General features: G+C 33.0%; 1 protein-coding gene across 5 annotated transcripts; it reads right to left on the minus strand.

Moving 5' to 3' along the window:
- LOC128228135 (protocadherin-9-like) lies at nt 1–19573 on the minus strand. 5 transcript variants are annotated; one of them, XM_052939263.1, is made up of 4 exons: nt 19499–19573; nt 3174–5893; nt 2703–2931; nt 1–1999 (listed from the first exon to the last, which is right to left on the minus strand). In XM_052939263.1, exons 2-4 carry the CDS (start codon nt 5835–5837, stop codon nt 1554–1556), a joined length of 3339 nt encoding a protein of 1112 aa, XP_052795223.1. In that variant the 5' UTR covers nt 5838–5893; nt 19499–19573; the 3' UTR covers nt 1–1553. The 5 variants fall into 5 exon arrangements, with proteins under 5 accessions (XP_052795223.1, XP_052795218.1, XP_052795219.1 ...); XM_052939258.1 differs by lacking the exon at nt 19499–19573 and adding an exon at nt 12803–13070; XM_052939259.1 differs by lacking the exon at nt 19499–19573 and adding an exon at nt 10393–10642.
- Nucleotides 19574–20127: the final 554 nt, after the last annotated feature.

The following is a 20127-nucleotide window of genomic DNA, read 5'->3' on the forward strand; positions in this document are numbered from 1 at the left end:
TTTGTACAAAATATAGCAATATAACATAACAAGAATGACATGCAGTTTAAATTTATCAATTAAAGATTTGTGTCATAAAATTTGTATTGTATTTAACAAATAAATAAAAGCAATTGATATATCAACGATGTCAAATTTTTAGAATAGGATTCAAGTTTATTGAAATCCTATTATGAAATATTAATTTGTGATTTATTAATTTCACTTTCATCTGATAAAATTTGTGCAACATAATGGCATGACAATCACAAGCATTAGGAGTATTGTCAAACATTTTCGAAATAAATCGAGCGTGAAAGTTCTGACATCTATGATTATGGACCAGAAATGAGCATTTTGTTTGTATCACAAAAAACGTATAAAAAGTGCATGTCATGATAGAAACTGAACACAAAATAATAGATTTGAACAAGACCCGTCTATTGCAGTTCTACAGAACAATCAATTATTTATCATGTACAAAAAATACAATCGTGAATGTTTGTGTCAAATGAAGTGTGAGCACCTTTTACATATTTAAAAGGGGCTTAAGTCGGCTTTGGTGTGTTCATTTGTTTATATGTCAGCATACAAAAAAAAAAAAGTGGAATAAGGCCTTTCGAAATCTTCTCTGTACCCAACAACCTATTAGCAAAAAAGGCCCAATTTTTTTTTATAACTTTGTTATGATCTTTCAACAACGCACAACCGTTTTCAAAACAATGACAATAAACATTAAAATGCTAAAACTTCCATTTCAATGTCAACATTATTTAAATTGTGTTTAATTGTTGCATAAAACTCATTTAAAAGATCCGTCTATTACATTGTAGTGGACATGGTACCCTACGGCAAACCTAGAGAACACAGGTTCAAGACGTCCTGCTCACAATTAAAAAAAATCGCTATTTCTCATTATCTTCTTTATTTATTTTATATTCCAAAAATCAATTTAATATTTCTATATCTTTTTATCTTGGTATGTTTCACATATTTCTTAGATTTTTTTTTAATTGATTACATAAAAAAGCCAACAATGCCCCTTGAAAAATTCCACATGATAAACTTAATGCCATTTATGATTTACTGTCTTGGATTAGATATTTCATAGCAGATCAATAGCTCCGAAAAGGTAATTTATTATAACAAAGATAACTTGACTATAATTATGAAACATAATGCTGAAATCTTTGGTATTAATGTGAAATATGGTTTGTGTCGGGACTAAATTATGCATCTGTATGATATTCAACCCTTTCAAAAGCAGCTATCAAAACAATTCATAACCCATACTTGAAGCATTTCAAAACATATGCTTATTCATGTCAATTTGTTGACCAAGCTATAAAACAGCATGTCAGCCATTATTACTTCCAGAAACCTTTTCTAGCAGTAAAGTAAGTTCATGGCCATGTAAAATCTTTGGTACCACTTGAACAGCACTATTGGTTTTCAGCAAAAAATGGTATTTTGTAGATTTTCACCTTCCAAGTCATATGAGATCATCACAACAGGTTTAAGTTGTCTCTGAAGAATGACATTATCACATTTTGTGCCTAATGCTCCCTCGCAACTCACAGTAAGTCCTCGATTGAATGTAAAGTGTAGCTACCCGACGTTGTCGTTGAGCAGTCGTCATCGTCTCGTGGATGTAAGCGATACTGAGATGGCGAGAAGGAGAAGTCACTTTGAATATTAACACTGTTCAATTTTGTAGAATATGAACGAGGCTGTGCATGTTGCCATGACAATGCACTGGGGTCAATTATGTCACTATGGCGATATGGTTTATTTGAGTCATTTAAATACTGATAGTTGGAACCATAGTCTGAACTGTAATCCTGGTTCCCTGTGTAAGTCTGGTTTCTGTTAAATGATGAATAAGGTCTATATGTGCGGTGTGGAATGGGTGGGGGTGCCACGCTACGACTGTCGGCCTTTGACGGGGAGGGGCGGTGAGACTGGGATGACGTTGAAAAACTGGAGGATGGCACAATGTAGTCAAATACCTTCTGATCATCTGAAATGGAATATACATGCATAGTTTACATAATTTTAATTAAAAGTATACTATAAGAGCCAATTGCATCAATTTAATAATTACCACATGTAAACCACTTAATTATTTTCAATCAGAATGACTCAAGTATTAAACCGCAAGTACGTACATATAAGTATTATTTCATAATAATGCATTATCATACATCATAAAACATATATTTTCCCATCCATTTCAACTTTTTATCTATATCAGTAATAATCTCTTGAACTAGATTTTCAACATATTAACAACAAAAAGAAATTTTAAAACTCTATTTGACCATGTTTCTATTATAGTGCTTCAGCCAGAATTTGAAAAGGGCAGGGTGTTAGGTCAGAAAGGGCACTTTTGGTGCGCATTTAATGAGCCATATTGGGGAACTTATAATATATTTATATATATATATATTGGCAAGGGCCAATGTTTAATTCAGATGTGTTGTAATTACTTTCAATACTAATAGTTTGTTATGATACCTAATAGCTGCTATCTTTAATGTCAAAATATATAGGTTTAATTATTTGTAATCTTATTTAAAAAAAAATGACTCTGTCAAACAAAAGGGCACAGCAGAGTATTGTAAAAAGGCAGCAGGGTGCTGAAAAAGGGCAGCGGGATGCCCCATCCTGCTATTTAGGCCTAGCTGGAGCACAGTATAAACAACAACCTCTAGTGTACACACCTGTGGAAGGTGAGGCACTTGTCACCTCCTCCTCACTGGCACCACGTCCACTGTCCCCGCTACTTGTCTCCCCAGATGACTCCGAGCGACTGTCGTCAGGGTGAGGGGCAGGATGGTGTTGACGGGCACGAGTCCCCATCAACATCTGCTGCAAACGGAGGGTCTCAAGACGTGTGGTCACCTTGTCGTATAGGTCCTTTGTGCTGTCAGGACTCTCTTGGCGGGGAGGCTGAAAAGGCACAGGGGTTACATTACATTTTAAAACAAAAAAATAGTTAGGCTATAATTTGTTAAATGATTTTCTATTTTTTTCAATTTCAATATCACACTACTCTCATAGCTAAACATCGTTTGTTTAAAGCTGCACATTTTAACATATTTACTTTACTTGTGGTGTCTTTCTTTTTGTAAAAAAACAGTATACAAATTAATGTTATTTATAATATCCACATTGTTTTTTTTTGTTTTCACCTTTTCTGGAGCATATTTGCTGGGCTCGGGGCTCAAATTTACATGTAGCTGCATGTTCTGGAAGCCAGAGTCCATCTCATCTAGGGAGAAGCTGACTTCCTTCTTTTTCCTGGTCACCTCAGCGTACGGGCTCGGGTAGTCAGTGGAGGATTCACCCGCGTTGTTCAGGATAAACAGGGAGGGCTTGTCCACGCTCGAGTAACCCTGTTCAGTTGTCTCTGGCTTATCAGTTGAGTCTGGAAGTGACTTCTTCCTGTCCCAGTTCCGTAGAAGGACTATGACACCGATGATAATAGCAGAGAACACTGCCGTGACAACCACCACTACAACAACAATTACAACCAGTTGGTCTTTTTCACCACTCAAGTCCTGGTATGTGGCATTGGAGTAGATAACACTCACTACCAAGTCTGCATGTGATTTTAGAACTGGATCTCCTTTGTCATTCACTTCAACCTGTAATGTCACATCCATATCAGAATCTATTTTAATGTCATGCTTTGCTATGGATATTGTTCCAGTATTCTGATCAATCTTGAACATTCCTAAATCATTGCCCTTCAATATGTTGTAGTTCAACAACTTATTTTCACCATCATCAATATCATAGGCCTCAACTTGTGCGACAACATCAAGGTCATTGTTTGGATAATAAATTGACACAGTCTTATTATTTTCAATTGGGAAAGTAATATTAGGCTTATTATCATTAACATCTTTCACAATGACAGTAACTTTCACTGAGTTGTCCAGTGGAGGGGATCCCTGGTCTTGAACTACTACGTCAAACATGTAGCTACTCCTGGTCTCACGATCCAATGCCTTGTTGGTCTGAATCTCACCATTTTCAAACACTATGAATGGAAGCCTACTTTCCAGATATTCTGAAGAAAGCGAAAAAGTAAACATCCCATTCACACCAATGTCAAGGTCTGTCGCCGAAATTTGATCTACGTACGTTCCCGAGGGCAGATTTTCTAGAACTTCTAGAGAGTAAGATGGTTGTCGGAACTTGGGGGCATTGTCATTTACATCTTCAATTGTGAGGGTAACGGTGGCTGTCCCAGTCAGAGGTTTGGCGCCCGAGTCTATAGCAAGAACTTCAAACACTATCACTGGCGTACTTTCACGATCAAAGAAAGGTTTGGCAGATATGACGCCAGTCACTGAATGCACAGTAATTTTATCATTGTCAACAATTTTATAGTGAATTTTACTGTTGTCCCCAATATCATTATCTGTAGCCGAAACTTTCAAAATCATTTGTTCCTCCTGTCTATTTTCATCAATTTTGGCAGAGTAACTTTTACTTTCAAATATAGGCATGTTGTCATTTTCATCAGTGACTCGGACCAGAAACGTTTTGGAGGAACTCAGAGGAGGATCACCGTTATCTGTACATGTGACATTCACTGTATGCATATCAATGATTTCTCGGTTCAGTTGGCTGTTCACTACCACTATAAACTGGCTATTGTCGACTTTCTGCACAGAGAAGTAGCTTTCCTGTGTGGAGCATGTAACCTCGCCATTGAGACCAGTGTCAGGGTCTTCCACTGTTACCGCGGCAACCATTTGCTTCAGGCCCTTATTCTCAGAAATATTTACGAAACCACTGTTACCGACATTCAGAGTGATCTGTGGATGATTATTCCCAGTGTCCAAGATGTTAATGTACACATACACTTGTTTTTGCTTAAAATTTTCTCCATGGTCATAAGCATCAACAACAAATTCATAGCTCACACCAGGATAATAAACCAAGTCATCAGTGTCCACATAGATTTCTCCACTTGTAGAATTCAAGACAAAATCTGTTAGTGTAAATCCATCAGCAATTTTGTACGACACTTTACCATTGTCGCCAATGTCCTTGTCAGTGGCTTGTATGGTTAAGATGACAGTTCCTCGTGCAGTGCCTTCCTCCACAGTTGTGGTGTAGTTTGACCTATCAAAGACAGGTTCGTTGTCGTTGATGTCAGTAACTATAACATTTACAGTCATCCCTCCACGCCTACCCCCACCATCTATAGCAAACACTTCCAACTGGTAAGTGTCTTCTGTTTCCCTGTCAATGGTATCTAATACTACAATGAACACATCAAACTTTCCAGCAAGATTTTTGGTAGCACGAATTCCGAAACTTGGATGAGAGGGACTGATTTCATACTTGGTTATTCCATTACTTCCGTAGTCAGTATCCACAGCTCGGGGTATACTAAATTCTGTCAATCTTGGAGTTCCTTCTACAATTCTTAACTCATGTGTGTAACTAGGAAATAGAGGCGCATTGTCGTTAACATCATTGATAACCACTTTCACAGTTACTGTTGCGTAAAAAGTCCCTGACTCTGCACCTACTAACAATTCAATGACACATTCACCATTAGTGCTGGACTGAGCATCTTTACATTTGGAATCACGGTCGATTTTAGTCATTGTATACAAGTTGCCAGTCTGATCCTGTAGACTAAAGTCAGTTTGAGTGCCGATAATTGTGTACCGAAATGACGTCCCTTCAAGATTGGCATCTGCTACGCTACCCACGAAAGTTCCCGCTGGTTCTTCCTCATTGATTCTGAAGGTCAGCATGGTCCCCTGTCCCCTCGTCATGGCAACGAGAGTTGAGGCCAGTAGGATGGTTACAGCAACAATAGTTGCCATGTTTACTGAGTTGATGATGTTACCAAAGTATTTGTATCTATCTCATCATTTTTTTCCTGAAACAAGAGAAAACATCACATTAGATCAAATTCATATGCACTTAATAGATCATAATTTTATCAAATGTTCTGTGATAAATCAACAGCATCCATACACATGCAAAATTAAGTGCAGATATCTATCAAATATTCAGATCACTGGATGAATATACAAATAATTAAACAGAAGAAATTTATGGTAGGACATAAAATGTTTACAGCTGATGGAAGTCAAGAAAGCTGCCAAGCGGGAATCATACTTTCACTTTTGATATTTGTATTAAAATTCAGATAGCCCTCATTTAGGATTATTGTTTGATTTAGAATTTATGGAAGGCAACTTATTACTACCATCAATTTATTTAAACAGTAACCACTTGAAGTAAGGGAAATCCTTCCCTATGGTAGTGTACAAATAATAACTATTAAAAGAAAGTTGCGAAGTTCAGCGTACATAGATTGGTCAAATTTGAATCAGCACTTGCGGACTTTACATTGTTTGCTGAGGATCTAGAAGTTAGCGTCTACCACTTTGATACTCGTAGTTTATTAGTATCGAGAGTTTCGCAAACATCTCTTATATTGAACTTGGGCTTATAGTGCCACCCCGTTTACAAGGGACAATTGTCGACAACTCAAATATGTCTAATTACAGGCCAAATTTAACACCTTCGAGAGATCTTCAAGTAAGACAGCAATAATACCGAGTTTAATCCTATTGCGGCCATCTTTCAAATAAATTGTGGGGCATCAAAAGACCCCCTGGCTATTTATCTTCTAGAAATCAATATACAGTAATACTCAATCAGAAATGTTTTATGGAGTTATATATGAAATTGATTCCATATCTTCAGGCATGAACGACATTCTATGCAGTAGACACATTTTCATCTACGCAATAACACCAAGAGAAGGTAGCACATTTGCGACAATTTTATTAATTTTTCTTTTCTTTTGAGAATACACCACTTCTATTTAAAGCTGCACTCTCACAGATATACTGTTATTACAACTTTTTTATTTTTTGTCTTGGAAAGAGTGTAAATATCTGTAAACCAATGACAAAAGATCAGATCGCAGATTTTCTTATTTCCATTCGAAAATTAATGTTTCATGGCTCAAACCGTTACTAACAGTTTAAGAAAAATGCATAAAACATCAATTTATGAACTTAAATATATAAATCTGCGATCTTATATATAACTGGTTTCCATGCATTTTCGTTCCAAGACAAAAATTAAAGTTGTCATTCGTGAGAATGCAGCTTGAAAGTTAAATGCAAAACATAACAAAAATTATAAGTGAGAACATGGTGGTTTTTCCTTGAAAATTTACTGAAGGAAAAAACCACAATGCAATGTGACTGTTCACTATAAATTAATATCTTTTTTTTGCATTTCGCATCTCACCTAGGAGTGGTACATAAGATATCATTACTCTTTTTCTTGCCAATTATTATTATTACACTCAGTACGCAAACTTAAAAATTCAGACTTTAGATACTTAAGTTTCAATATCATGATAGACAGAAGTTTAATTTTTACGCATTTCACTTGACTCAGGTATATAAGATACCCTCACTTTTTATCTTCTTGCAAATTATAATTTTTACACTGACTTAAAAAATCAGAGTTTAAATTTCTATCAAAGATACTTTACTGTTAAGTTTTACTTTGATACATAGAAATAAACTGTAATAAAACATTACAAACAAACTACAAAGGTAGAAAGAAACATAAAAACTTTATACCAAATACTCCAGAGAGGGAAATGATCACTGTTTACACTTGCTTCAAAGAAACACCTTATGGCTCTTTGACAAAGTCCACAGGTTTATTACCAGAACCCGAAATATCTTGAGTGGTTTATGGACGCCCCCTTATTGCTAAAACAACACTGGTCAGCCATAAGACCCTATAACCATATATGTGCCATTTTCTCACTAGGTGGGACCAGGGCTGGTGACCCCTGGTCATTCAGGGTCATCAGGGGTCACTAGGGGTCCAGGTGACACCTCACAGAAGACTGATTGACATTTCATGACACCTTGTGTAAAACTTGTAATCCAGGGGAAAAGGATTTAAATCTAATTTGGTGACAATATGTCAATAAAAGTATCATTTTAAATATGAAGTATGTGCGTTTAATTTATTATTTGTTCTCATTAGTTTCAAACCAGAATACAAATTAATCATTTTAAAACATTTTTTTTAATTATGTAGGTTACTATTTAAAATGTAGATGACTAAAAATAAATTAGAAATGCTTTTTAATACTAGTTTCCTTCCTTCTTCAATGTTGTTTTTTTGAACTTCCTTATGTTTTGAATAATTATAATAATGTATATTTTTTAAATAATTATTGTATTAAATTATGTATATAAATTGTGAATTCAATAAATTCTTTGGTATATCAAAAAGAACAACGAACCCTAGAACATTTTGTTGTTGTAACCAAACTTTTCCTATCTCTTCATTAACATTATTATCTTACTTGTTTGTAAATATCCCATCACAAATGTGGCTGCAGTATCTTTCAATTTTCTGGAGATTATAATGACTGACAAATAAATATGCCATAATACAAAACTCTGATGCCACTGTGGCACACAACCAGGTGACAATTTAGTAAATACTGTAAAATATGGGAATGGCAGATATATTGGGGTATCATGTACAAGCATTTCCAAGCAATCAACAGATTAATTAATTAAATAATTTTAAGTAAGTCTATAAAGGGGCATAATATAATCAAACGCAATAATTATTATGTTTACTTCATTTGAATTTAATGAATGAAACTAAAACAAAAACAGATATAAAAATATTAGCCTTTATTAATGTTTTTTTTTAATTAATAGCTATATATGTATACATATATAACAACAAGTAAATTCCCCAGTTAAAATATATAGCTAATATTTCCTTATCTAGACACAAATTATACGCTTATTTTGTTTTGATTAAATAAGTTTAACATTAATGCGTTAAAATTAAAAAATCGCTTTTTCCATCAATCTAGATTGCGCCCTTACAATAAAGATAATAGTGATTTAAGTAATTAATTATTTACTCTCGACTGATTAAACTTTTTTTTATAACTTAAAGCATTCCTAAGATTGCATGCTACAATATTTCAAGCACAAAAATGTCACTTCTTATCAAATATGCCTTTTGTGTTTGAATGTTAAAAGAAAACCAAAACCTATAAACCATCATAAGACTTCAATTTAAAACAACAAAACTGTTACCATGGTTTCGCAAACCTTTTATATCCATCAGAGAAAATCCAAGCAAGTAAATATACCGTTTAATTAAAACAGCAACTAGTAAATGCATAAAATGATATTCCAGAGTTATAGAGACAATCGATGATTTCCGAGATGAAGTCAACGAGCACTGATGACGATGGTGTAATGCGAGGCAGCAAACATTTACCGACTGTGATCAATATTATTATTTATAAGATGAGCACCTGTAATATCTTTCATATTCTGCACATTCAGGTAATTTCTCAGAATCTAAGAAATGATCCCCTTTCAAAGAAAAAGGTAATTATATATTAATTATGAAAAAAATTGCAAATGATATGATGTTCATATCGACGTTTTCACGAAACATGATATTTGCTTATAAAGACGCGAATATAATTTTTTATTTAATATATTTTTATAATTTTCTCACCATCCTTTTTTTACACAATAATACTCACAGTAGATTTGGTAAATATCCAAATTTTCTACAACTAAACCCGAAAAGTCATATCACAAAACTGCGGGTAAACACATAGTATTCCAAAACATTTTAATCCAAAAATTAATACTTTGGGCAAGCCACATTAGAAGCTGGATGGATATCTGTTTCCAAATCGTCAATTGTTTCCAGTAACTGATACAATTATTACTAATCTTAAGACACAAACCAAATTGTGTTTTTAAAAAGATTAGTTACCTTAATCTAATCTAAGATCATTCTGATAGTCCATCCGGTGTTTATACATACGAATAACCACGAAAGGGCTTCATATGATACTATCGGATGTGTTGAAAATATCTTTGCCATAAATTTAACTACAAGACAAGTTGTTATTGTTTTCTTGATGATAATTTGAATTAATTAGTCATGATTTTGACAGGTGTTAATGGCGCATGTACGCCATCCTGTCTTTTAAACAGTGACCCGCGTGTAGTAATTGAATTTTGATGAAGTTAAAACGTCAGAACATAATTTTGTCCATTCACGGCAATGATTTTCGCAAAATATTCTTATAATATTTCATGTATATGTAGGAAAATCTGATCCTCAGGCCCGTTGCTTATAAAAATAATTTCAGTTCATCAAAAATGAACACTTAATCTCCTTGTTTTTGATGAACTAAAAACAGCCCTGAATAATCGTTAACACTTTGTTACAGAGAATGATAATATTTAAATTTATACAAAACATTTGAATTATCTAAAATATACACGTACGATTATTATTAATGTTTCTTAAATATTTTACAGTCAGAAAACTCACCGAATTAATCCATGATCATCGACCAAATCTTACGTTGTTGTGAACATAAACCCTCAGATCTGTTACACAAGTTTGAATTCTGTCATAAAATATTGTCATTTCGCAGGTTAAGAGTGATAAATTTTCAAAATCCATCATCATAAAATGCGCTGTTAGAGTAATCTTCGTTTTGCATCGTTAAAGAGTTGCAACTTAGCTCTCTGTCACAATATTGTTATATTTTACAGCCATAATTTGTTTTTAAAACCCATCCAACCATGCTTTAAACAGTCCCCATAAAGTCGCAGTTCTGAAAACAAATCTACTAAATAAGTAGTTCTTTTTCCAACTGTGACAAATTCATCATTACTTTCAAATTTATCATAATTTATATCACTAAATGCACACCAATACGAAGAAGTCAGTTTCACTCACTAAACTTGAATGCCCATTAAACAATAAACGTTTTAAAAAGCATGACAAATCTAAATGTGCTTTATATTTGTAAGTTTTTTCGGTATATACATACATATTACTTTGAAGAATATGATTGTACATCTTCTAATTTCTATTTATTTTCTTATTTAAGAAGTATTAAAGGTTGTTGTTTTTTTATTCGACCTTTGACGTTAAAATTCCCTTTCGAGGTTAATGTATTCTGTTGCCTGTTTACCTAAGACACTTTGAGTTTGAGAGGATTATGCAAAATGTTCGCGAAAAAGGAAGCAATATTTTACATCAACAAAGCCATCATGTGGCGCGATGTCCGTTACTTGAGTGAGCGAATTGCGAAGACGCACAACAGGACACCATGAACCTGAATTTAAATGACATTCGAATAAATGTCGAAAAGGTTAATGAAGTTTGGAGATTGGAGAAGATGTGCAAACAATGTTACAACTATTATTGAAAATAAAACATTACTTTTCATTACTGTTAGGTTTCTTTAATCATAAAAGTAGGATAATATTTTTGTTAGATGCACATTTTATGAAAATTTTATTATTTTATTGCAAAAGGATTTTAAAGCAAAGAATTATAATATTAATCTACAAATACATATTTTCAAAACATGCCAAAACTAAAGGCATAAATAAATTTGTATAAATAATTTCCCTATTTTTATAAAATTACGGACATACATGTATGCTTCTTAATTCTTCTTTCCAAAATAATCAAATTTAAATATGGCGTGAATAATGATTTAACAAAAAAAGCATTAACAATTGAGACCCACCTTAAAATAATGTTTCATTTTTAATAAATGACAATTATATACATTTTGAGCGGCATACAATTAATATTTTCAGCATAAATTACTATAAAACTTAGACAAGCAGAAACAATTAAAACTTGCCTGTCCATGGAACTGACATCCCGTCCATTTACGGAGATTGAAATTAACAAAAGAGAAAATGTTTATAGCCAAAACTGGAGAATTATGGCTCGCTACGTAAAGATAAATTTTGAAAACATGAGGGAAATGTGAATCGCAATTCTAAGATTTTGAAAAAACCAACACAATAAGAGCTTAACTGATAAAAACACAATACGAGTGAACATAAAGACGGGAAATGTCATCTTTCAAACCTTAATGCCTTTTAGGACAAAAATAGACCCGATCATAGAAAAACTGAGGACAAAAAATAAGCGTGATTTTATGAAACATTTAAACCCACCTGCTTGGATTAGAATAAAATCAGGTGCAATACAATCATCATAGCGTTAATCTGGTGCACCCCTTTGGGCGGTTAAATTAAAAAAGCTACTAAAGTCTACTCACTTTTGTACTCAGCATATATTGTTCAAGAACTTAAGAATGCAATAAATTTATAATCTGATTTTTTATGAAACTTAGACAGTTCAACGTACTTAAGTAACTTTAACCAAATCAGTACATATAACACAATGTCAAAAAGTACATTCTATTTAACTTTTGTTGCTTTAATTTCCAGATATATATATTCTTCATCAATTTATGAAGCCATTATTTTAATACAAGATTTTTTATAAAAACATTTTTAAGCAAATTTATATCTGTTTGATCAGTTTGACTCTTGGAGGTAAGAGGACTCAGGGTCAGTTTTTATAAAACATTTCCAAATTTAAGTTGATTTTCGAAAAGGGCCATTGTCAAATTAAAAGAAAAGTATAAGTGTTTTTAAAACAAATTTATGTATTATCTATAAAGTCAATGAATTAATCAATATAAACTATTTCAGAAATTATTAAATAATTATATCCAAGATCATTAAGATGCTCAAATTAGGAAAATACTTAAGAAGTTTTATAAATACTGGCCTATAAACACAACAATTAAATTGTCATTCATAATAATTAAGAACAGGAATACAAACAAACCAATTTTTGCAATATTTTTTTTTATAACAATCTGTTTACAAAACACAAGTGAATCACAAGCATTATTTACCTTAAAAAGTCCAAAAGTTGAATTTTTCACCCGCAAAGTGACACAGGAATTATCTTAAGAGGAGAATCCGAACAACAGCCACATCATAATTCCATTCAAATCCATTACTAGAATATCAGCGACACTGCTCCCATAATCCAATTTACATCAATTATCGCTTGTATACGGTTTGGAAAGGTAAACTTTAACCACAATTCTGTAAACAAGGTTAAAAACTTTCAACCCCCACTTGTTAGTATAGAGATATCCTGACTATGTACTGAGCTGTGATTGGGCCGAACTCGCTACTGAAGTAGCCGTTTTCCAATCGCGCTCTCAGTTGTCATATCTGATAAACTCTTACTATCCTCGATGTTTCCATTAATTTAGCACTTTGATACCTTGATGTTTAAAAGACGATCAACATCTTTTGAAATCGATCAAATGATTAATCCCCAATTTAAACTAATTTTATAATGAACTTAAGCTTAAAATGAGCTCCCCAAATAAAAGATTAAGTCTCCTGGGACATCATCAATAAAGTTTAAAGAAGTTGCGCCAAATTTGGTTTAATTTCAATAGTATTCAGATTATCATTATGCGAGATTCATCCAAATTGAATATTTTTTATTCATTGTTATATATCACAGAAAGCTACATTTTTAGAGCAAATATAATATTCTTTCTCTAAAAAAACGTTTTCAAGCCAAAGAAATTAGCTAAATAATACTATATTTTTATAAAAAAATAGAGGATGAAATGGAAATAAATATATAAATCTTCGTTCAAAAAAAAATATTAGATATAAATAAAAATTGGGCCAAATAAAGTTATAGAGATAAGTGTGACAGGACTGTTTTGCATATGTTTAGAAATAATTAATTGAATCATTTCAAATGATTGACTCGCTATGCATAAACACTGATGATAAGATGACATATAATTCCAAATAGATCAATGATATTAGAGCGATTTACTGCTGATTTTGTAAAAATTTTGATAAAATATTTTCAATGTCAACCAGAAAATATGAAAAAACAAGATTTCAGATATTTCTACATTTTTCAACTGTTGAAAATAATGAAAAAATCTCGCATTATTTTCTATCCTGACTAGTTCGTTTCTGTCTTGTTGCATCAGACCTCCTAGCAAAAGAAAATTAATGTTATTTTCCCATCAAAATTGATACATATCTTTCACAAATTGCTTTTACGCGTTGTATACAGAAACCATCATAAAAATTTGTATGGAATAGTCAATTTTGTAAATTTATTCATTAAACTATTGTACTGCTTAGAATAACATCTTCAAAAATACATAATAGTACATAAATACTACACGATATTTCTTATATTGCTTCCTGTCTTGTCAGCAACGGCAGGTGGATGAGGAGTTTGACTTTAATCAGAACACTTGTACATCAAAGTATGGCAAAGCCGCATCATACATCAGTACTTAGCATCTTAATAACTAATCTTTAGTATCAAATTATAATATATAATCATATAAATTCAGAACTCTTTGCCTGTATCCTGGCCGTAAATATTTAGATTGAAGCTTGATCTAAAACATTATCTGTGATCTCCATGGCAAAACCCTTTGAAACTGATGCTACTTTAAAAAAGATACTATCAGATGAAGTTGATACGATTTGTGCAGGAACTTAAGAAGGTAAAAACATATCCCCAGTCACCCATTGTCACGATATTGCTGTCTACGAGCATGGAGACAGGTGGGACAAAAATATGCACAAAGTCATTGACTCTTGCCCTGCAAAAACTGCATTATAATTCTAAACCTTTGTCCCACATCATTGAAAATTGTTTTCTGTTGACATCTAAGTGTTTACAAAAACGTCACATATAAAACTACCAAAATAGAAACCCAATTACTTTGTAAAACACATCATCAAAAATTGTTTTCAGTCACATTAGTGCTTACAAAAAAGTTGCATACATATATATAACTACCAAAATAGAAAGCCAATTAATTACCTTGTAAAAGAGCTTGTCAAAGAGTTATTCCATAATAGAAACAAAAACTAGTTTCAGAGGTCATGGACCTTGTGGTAAAGATCTATCTAACTTTGAAATATTGTGGCCCATCAAAATCCCATTTATCACACAGCCAGCAGCCTCCCATTATGACACAATCTAGGAAGTCATTGAAAGCTCCCTTTATCTCCCCTTATCAGGAAAAGCCAACACCTTTTAGTCCATATTATCAGGAAAGCCATTAAAGACAAATAGACTTTAATGCGGACAAATCCTGTAATGGTGTATCATTCTTCAGATCCATGTTAGGATAAGTAGTTAAACAATTAAAGCTTGTAAACAGGGAGATTACTGTCAATCCTCTGCAGTGATAAAGGGAGATAAACCAGGATTGTGTCCCCTGTCATCATACTATCAGTAACTGATTGCATGGAATGAAAGTCCATTTGGATGTAAATATACAAGGCATTGTAATCACATTTTGATGAAAAATGTTTAAACAATGCATCAAGAAATACTATACACAGATGTCACAATTAATTAAGGCATTGATAAATTTCGACCTGGTTTAGAAATATCATTATAGAGAGAAACCATTAAGAAACAAAGTATATGGATTCAAACTTACATGTAACTGCCAAAATTTTGACCTGGTTTGGAAATATTACTACAGGGAGAAGTAATAAAGAAACAAAGTAATATGGAAGTACTTGCATGTAACAGCCAGAATTTAGACCTGGTTTGGAAATATCACTGCAGATTCTCATAAGCAATTAAGAAACGAAGAATGATAATACTTACATGTAACTGCTACAAAATACACCATATCCACAAAAGCAAATAATAACAAGAATATTCTCACAGTCCAAGCACTATTTCTTTTTCCAATATCACTGATATATCAAATGAATGCTAATTTCATGCACATTCCAAAATACAGATTTAACAACAGCAAAGCACCATTATGATTAACACAATCAGAAACTGTCAATCGTCTTTTTGAAGATCATCACCAACCAAATATTAAAATGAAGAACCAATGTCAATTATTCTCACACACAATCAAGTGGTGCCATAAACAGCATGCAGTGGTCAGCAGATTGGTCAGACCAAAGGAATGCTTGACCATTCACACTTCTGGCACCTTGTTATCAACTTGGTCAGCTACAGACCAAAAGACTAGCTCTCTCCCTTTTTCTACCAAACACTATCTGCATTTCAGATCTCCGTTCCACCAAACTACTAGCTTCTAGTTCAGGTGTCCTACGAAGTGTTTGAACTACTGTATGTAAAATATTGACAATTTGCAAGGATTACCGCCAAAGAGATGCGGCCCCAACCGAGCTATTGTCCGCTTCCCCAGCTCCTACTGGGCAAATCGTGGAAGGTGAAAATTGTCAAGCTTACCCATACAATAGCAGCACCCCTTGACTTTTTCCTGATCAGATTATACAACAATGGACCTTCAGAATGTTGAGTGTCTTGTCATGTTTGTAAAAAATAATAATCCAACTTGTTTTTAACAAGATACATTGCTACAAATGTATACAAGTTTTACTGTTCTTTTTTCACTTTGTCATTCATTTGTTAACTAACATTCACAGTTAATAAGAGAATTATGGCTGACTTTTTATACAAAATATGCATTTATTTTTAATCTATAGTTGTTTTTTATAATCAGAATTCTAAAGTTAAAGACCTGACACTACATCAAATAAGTTCCCTGTAATAAATGAATAAATGAAAATCAGTAATTGAAATCAGTGAAAAATCTACATTTTTTCAGCAAATTGCTCTTCTTTATTTTACAATTTTAAACAAAATTGCATAACTGGACGTAAAATGGTCAATCTTCTAACAGTCTCTAATTAAGGCATATACATTTGTACAAAAGAGGGGCGTTACAGGAGATCAGTATCTCTTCGACAATTTACACCTCAGCACAAAGACCTATCACACAGTCCTCGCTGGTATTGTCATGTGACAAATTCCCACATTATTATTGGATTTTCACATTGGAACAGTATCAAAGTAAACAAACTGTTGTTGTTGTTGTTGTTATCAGTAAAATCTTGCTACAGAGCATTGTCTGAAAATTGAATGGGAAGTTGGGAACCATACACATAATACAATGAAGTGTTCAGAATAAGATCAAATTTTTACTAATGATTATCTGAGACTGAAACCGATTGATAATCAATTATAAATTATCTTGCAAATCACACTTCTAATTTGCATATTTGCTTCATTATTTTATATTCACTATGTAATTATTTCTTATGTGATTGACTTGCATGCTATGTTATTTGTATATCTATCCTTTTTAAATCACAAATTAAATCCTGTGAAAGGGAAAATTTATTTTGGTGAGAAGTTGAGAAGAGTTTATCTGTTATGATAAACAAGAAATTAAACCAAAATGGTTTTAAAAAAAATTGTACCAACTGATCTTTAGACTATATATTATAGTTTTAATGACTGATTATGAAAAAATCATTTAATTGCTATAACAGTTGCTTAATTGTTGACCTTATCGATCAATATTAGATTATAATCAATCACTCAAACAACGAATCACAAAAACACAGTAGAGCAACCAAATCGACCCATTTTACTGTTCAGAACTTTTTGGTATTTAGCTCCCTAATTTTATTTACATGAACTTAATGACCAACACTAATTTAACAATCAACCCTACTTATTATTATCTGTCTATATTTTCCTCTCAATCAGATAAGCTAAACAAATGTTATTTTTTCCTGACAAACAAAATAAACAGCAAATTACAGATTTTCGTCATTGTTTAAAGAAACCACAAATAAACTATCTAAATATTTGTACAGATTGAATGTACTACATAAATACATTAGTAACAGTTTGGGCGCAAAAAGTCAATGGACAATGCAAGATGTCCATCTCTTAACCATAGGCTATAGGGACTGACCATTACAGCTGGTATTGGACAAAAGTTGACAAAAAGATGTACATCAAAGGGTAGAAACACCTACATATAACAAATACCTATTGATCTTTGTTTGTTTCTCATTAATTTGTGGTAAAGTCAATGCAAAAGGCAAGTATCTATTATAGAATTGTGTTAAATAAGTATTACAATGTTGTTCAGTTAATTGCAGTTAGCTCTGCTGCCCCTGGGTCATTTTTAATGAAGATAATAACACCTAATGGCTGATGGCTGGAGCTGATAGTGTTCATGTATGGAGTTGTTTAGCAGAAATACTGTGCTTTATGATAGAATAATTCCTCCTATGCATGTATTTAAGGCAATAACTTGATTTACAGCATCAACCTTGAAATTTTATAGCTATTTCATACCAATCAATGATATAAGCTAAAGAAACTACAACCACAGAATAGTATTTTTTTTAACTATTGTACATCCAAATATTCACATACAGATATATTTATTGAAAGTTTAAGTAAGGAGCTATAAAAATGAAAAGACTGATAAAATATCATCATGTCTAAAGAAAACCTTTTACGCAATTTCTCCTTCACTTGAACAACAATTGCAGCATCAATTTCTAATTTATAGGATGACCACTCAAATTGTTAACCAGCTGTAACTTTTGGCTCCTTCACTTGTCCTCCACAAATTAAACATCACAGAGCCCACAAAAGGACCCCCACCTCACCAACGATCTTCCAGTAATGAAACTGACCCCTTGTCCACCTAATCCTTTCCTTACCAAAAGACTCTGCAGTCCCGACAGCCCCGCTAACAATGTTGAAGCTGGTCAAACGCTGATGCATGTATTGTTTGCATGCAGCCTCCTGCGCCCAATATTTACAAAGACCCGCTGCTAATATTAATTTAGACATAAAGCCTTTATTAGCATTTCCCTGAAGTTAACGCAGAAAGAATGCAAAAAGTAGCCAAGGAGGTGGACAAAATTTTACAACAGTCAAAGGGTCAAGCAATGCAAAACAGCCCTTTCTAAAGATTGTGTGATAGCAAACAGTATCATGGTGAGGATTTATGGAAATTAATTGGGATTTATTAGAAACAGGGCCAAATGTTACCAGACTGGACCACTGCCTTCCCTATAATAGCTTGTATGACCACAAATCGTTGATCAAAATAACTGGAAATATAATAGCCCCTTCTGATACAATATATTCACAATATAAACTGAGATGCAGGTCTTAATGATACACCATAAGGGTTATTTTATATTCAAATTGCAACCAATTCTGCTGATGTATTTGACAACTATGGCCACTGATTTGAATATTAAGTGTATAAATGGTGGTAATTCTAGCAGATAACCATCTTGAGGCTAAGAAAGCAAGCTTTTTAACAGAAATTGTAAAGAGAAGGTGTTGTTAGTTATTAAACCGAAGAAGCATCAATGTCCAGATTAACATACAAATGGTAAACTTCATTCTTCTGAAATCTACTATGCCCTTATAAAAAGATGATGTACGACCTCATCACATGCAGATATCTTTTACTACAGACCATTTACGGGGTCTGTCTTTCACTAAATGTAGCTGCCATCTATTAATGTTCCTATTATTGTATTATATTTTGAGACATTTTCCCTAATATTTAAACATTTAGTCAAAGTAAATGGTCACTTATTTATTTCTATTATTTATTTGCTTCAAACTGATTCAAGATGGCCACATGGCAAAAAAACACCTCACATTAATTCTGTGGGCAATGTATAATAGCAAAAAGATCCTAAAAAACAGGACTTACCCGCTAATTATCTTTCTTTTCAATAAATGCTCTTGGTTTTCCAAATGTCATGCAGCTGCTTTGCTAATTCTGAACCTGAAAGATGAAATACATATTTTAGTTTCTTCATGTCTCTGCATATGGGATCATGACAATAGGATTCACATTTAACCATTTGAAAAGTCTCTGACAAAAACAATCACCAAATTTCCAGTTAGTCATTAAATGATTATATAATCAATTATTACATTGGCTATTAAAAAGGAGCTTGCACACCTGAACTGGCATGTATAGAGGCGTTTTGCGCTCAACACTAAGAAAGATACCTTTTTTTTTTTGGGGGGGGGGGGGGGGGTCTTCTAAATCAAATAATTATTTAAATAATTAATAAATTGTTTGGATGACCAAAATTTAACACTTTATATTACTAAGAGAAGTCAACTGGTAGTTTGAAATAAATCTTCCCAGGTAAATGGAAGATGCAAATACTTCGGATACTGGCGACCCCATTGCAGCTGAATTACAGAAGAACATCAACAAATCAGCAAAAGCAAACTGATAATGCAGAAGAATGTGTACAAAAACATCATGCAATAAAATAAATAAAAAACAAACCGTTAGTTGAGCAGTTCAACTGCAGTAATATCTAT

The sequence above is a fragment of the Mya arenaria genome, chromosome 3 (genome assembly GCF_026914265.1).
Source record: "Mya arenaria isolate MELC-2E11 chromosome 3, ASM2691426v1".
Taxonomy (NCBI): domain Eukaryota; kingdom Metazoa; phylum Mollusca; class Bivalvia; order Myida; family Myidae; genus Mya; species Mya arenaria.

Excerpts from the sequence above, each read along its gene's own strand:
- LOC128228135 (XM_052939263.1), bottom strand. The coding sequence starts at position 5,837 with ATGGCAACTATTGTTGCTGTAACCATCCTACTGGCCTCAACTCTCGTT. Across the intron at positions 2,932-3,173 it reads GCAAATATGCTCCAGAAAAG|CCTCCCCGCCAAGAGAGTCC; the intron begins GTGAAAACAAAA and ends GTGCCTTTTCAG. Across the intron at positions 2,000-2,702 it reads AAGTGCCTCACCTTCCACAG|ATGATCAGAAGGTATTTGAC; the intron begins GTGTGTACACTA and ends ATTCCATTTCAG.